The sequence below is a fragment of the Trichechus manatus genome, unplaced genomic scaffold (assembly GCF_000243295.1).
Source record: "Trichechus manatus latirostris isolate Lorelei unplaced genomic scaffold, TriManLat1.0 scaffold00090, whole genome shotgun sequence".
NCBI classification, from domain to species: Eukaryota; Metazoa; Chordata; class Mammalia; order Sirenia; family Trichechidae; genus Trichechus; species Trichechus manatus.
In genome coordinates this window covers 2,326,691-2,328,760 of record NW_004444026.1, presented here as the reverse complement: position 1 = coordinate 2,328,760, position 2,070 = coordinate 2,326,691, and the positions used below count along the sequence as shown (strand labels likewise).

The 2,070-nt window shown below is 54.3% G+C and overlaps 1 protein-coding gene across 1 annotated transcript in view; it reads left to right on the top strand.

Annotated features, from left to right (window-relative positions):
* Nucleotides 1–2,070, top strand: part of LOC101343621 (ankyrin-1) — a 112,692-nt gene that overhangs the window by 100,184 nt on the left and 10,438 nt on the right. Inside the window, exon 37 of the mRNA XM_023736696.1 lies at nucleotides 22–580. Within this exon, the coding sequence (XP_023592464.1) occupies nucleotides 22–580 (559 nt within the window). The remainder of the gene's footprint in view (nucleotides 1–21; nucleotides 581–2,070) is intronic.

The following is a 2,070-nucleotide window of genomic DNA, read 5'->3' as shown; positions in this document are numbered from 1 at the left end:
GCCCTCTGTCTGCCCATCCAGGTTACACCTCGTTGCAGGACGAGCTGCTGTCCCCCGCCTCCCTGCACTACATGCTTCCCTCTCCGCTGAGTGCAGACCAGTACTGGAAGGAGGTGGCCGACATAGACACCATCCCCCTGGCGGCCACGGAGCATGACGCCATGCTGGAGATGTCTGACATGCAGGTGTGGTCCGCGGACCTCACACCCTCCCTGGTCACTGCTGAAGACTCCTCTCTGGAGTACAGCAAGGCCGAGGACTCTGACGCCACAGGCCACGAGTGGAAGTTGGAGGGGCTGCTCTCTGAGGAACCGCAGGGCCCCGAGTTGGGCTCTCTGGACCTTGTGGAGGATGACACAGTGGATTTAGATGCCGCAGATGGCCTGATCTATTTGCTTGACCAGGAGGAAGGTCAGAGGTCAGAAGAGAAACAGCCAGATTCTGAGAGGCAGGATGACTCCACAGGTGCAGGGCAGGACTCAGAGAATGAAGTGTCTCTTGTTTCAGGCGAGCAGAGTGTGCAAGCCCGAATCACAGAATTCCCCCCTGTGAGTCAGATGATGGAGAGAAGCCGGGACAGGTAAGGGCTTCGCTGCTGTGGTGGGTGTCACTTTAGTCTTCCTGGGCTCTGGGTAACAGTGTGTCTGGCAGTGAGTACAGAGGGAATTCTTAGGGGCTGCTGCCACCCCTGACCCTGAGTCCTAACTGCTCTTGAGCAAATAAATTCAATATGGCACCAGCTAGGAGCCCTGAAGGTAAAGTGCTCAGCTGCTAACTGAAAGGTCAGTGGTTCGAACCCACCAGCCAGCCACTCGGCGGGAGATAGACATGGCAGTTTGCCTCCGTAAAGATTTACAGCCTTGGAAACCATCTGGGGCAGCTCTACCCGGTCCTATAGGGTCACTATGAGTTGGAATCGACTCAACGGCACACATCATGGCACCAGCTTGTGTCTGAAGCCACCCAGCCCTCACTTAGACCTCTGTAATATAAGAGTGGAACTATAACCTGCAAGGGCCAGTCCCTTCCCAGGATGCTTCCCTAGGTTGGCCAGCTGAGGCAGGAGAGAGGCTGAGGGAACGGGGAGAGGGTATTACGAGAGGTAATAAAGGTTGGTGAGATCACAGCTCTAAAATGTGGCCGGAACTAGGTGCCCAGGACAGCTATCATTATCGTGGTTTATTGTCTAGGGCCGTATTTAGAAACCTAGCAGCTCAGGACACAGAGAAGTTATTCATGTGTGGTCACCCAGCCTGTGTATGACAGAGCTGATGGTGGGGTGTTCTTTCTGTTATACCCCTTTAACGGAGAGACTGATGGGCTTAGATGGGGCAGAGCAGGGCTTTCAACTGTTACAAAATGGTCATTCCTCTGGGTGACTCTCTCACCAAGCTTCCGGTGAGGAGGAATGGCACTGTGCGGGTAACAGGAAGCAGCACTGGCAGTTTGGGCAGAGGGCTTTACGCACGTCTGCAGACCCCGAGAGTCCTCAGACTGAGGGCCCGATTCCCCTTGTTTGTTCTCTCTCTGTCCGTACATGGACACCCACAACACACCCAGCATTGCGCTGAGTGCGGAGGAGGGCGCAGAGGTGAGGGGTCCCTTGTAGGCTGGAGAGAGAGAAGACAGACATGTGGACAGGTATCGCTTTGGCCTTCCTGGGCCGTTACATGGGGTGAGTGACAGAGGCCTTTTCTTCTATATCGCTTTGCTTCCTACATTTTCCCTAAATAAGGAGAGTGCTCATCTGCTCCCAGAAGGTCGTGGCCACCCAAGGAACCGAGGCCTGGCCAGGCTGTAGGAAAACCGTTCTCATTTCCTCTTCCTGCCCAAGTTGCTCCTCAGGCCCATTCTGAGGCTCGGACTGGCCAGGCCATTCCTCAGGACCCTCACAGGGTGACCCAGATACCATAGTAGGAAGGAAAAGAAAACAGTTTAGGAGATGAGACAGCACAGAATTAGTTTCCTAAATGAATCCTTTGATTTGTGGGAAGGAATGGAAAGGCTGAGCCTGTGAGGGTTCAAAGTGACATACTGGTATTCCTGTGAGTGAGGCCATCTTCCAACAAC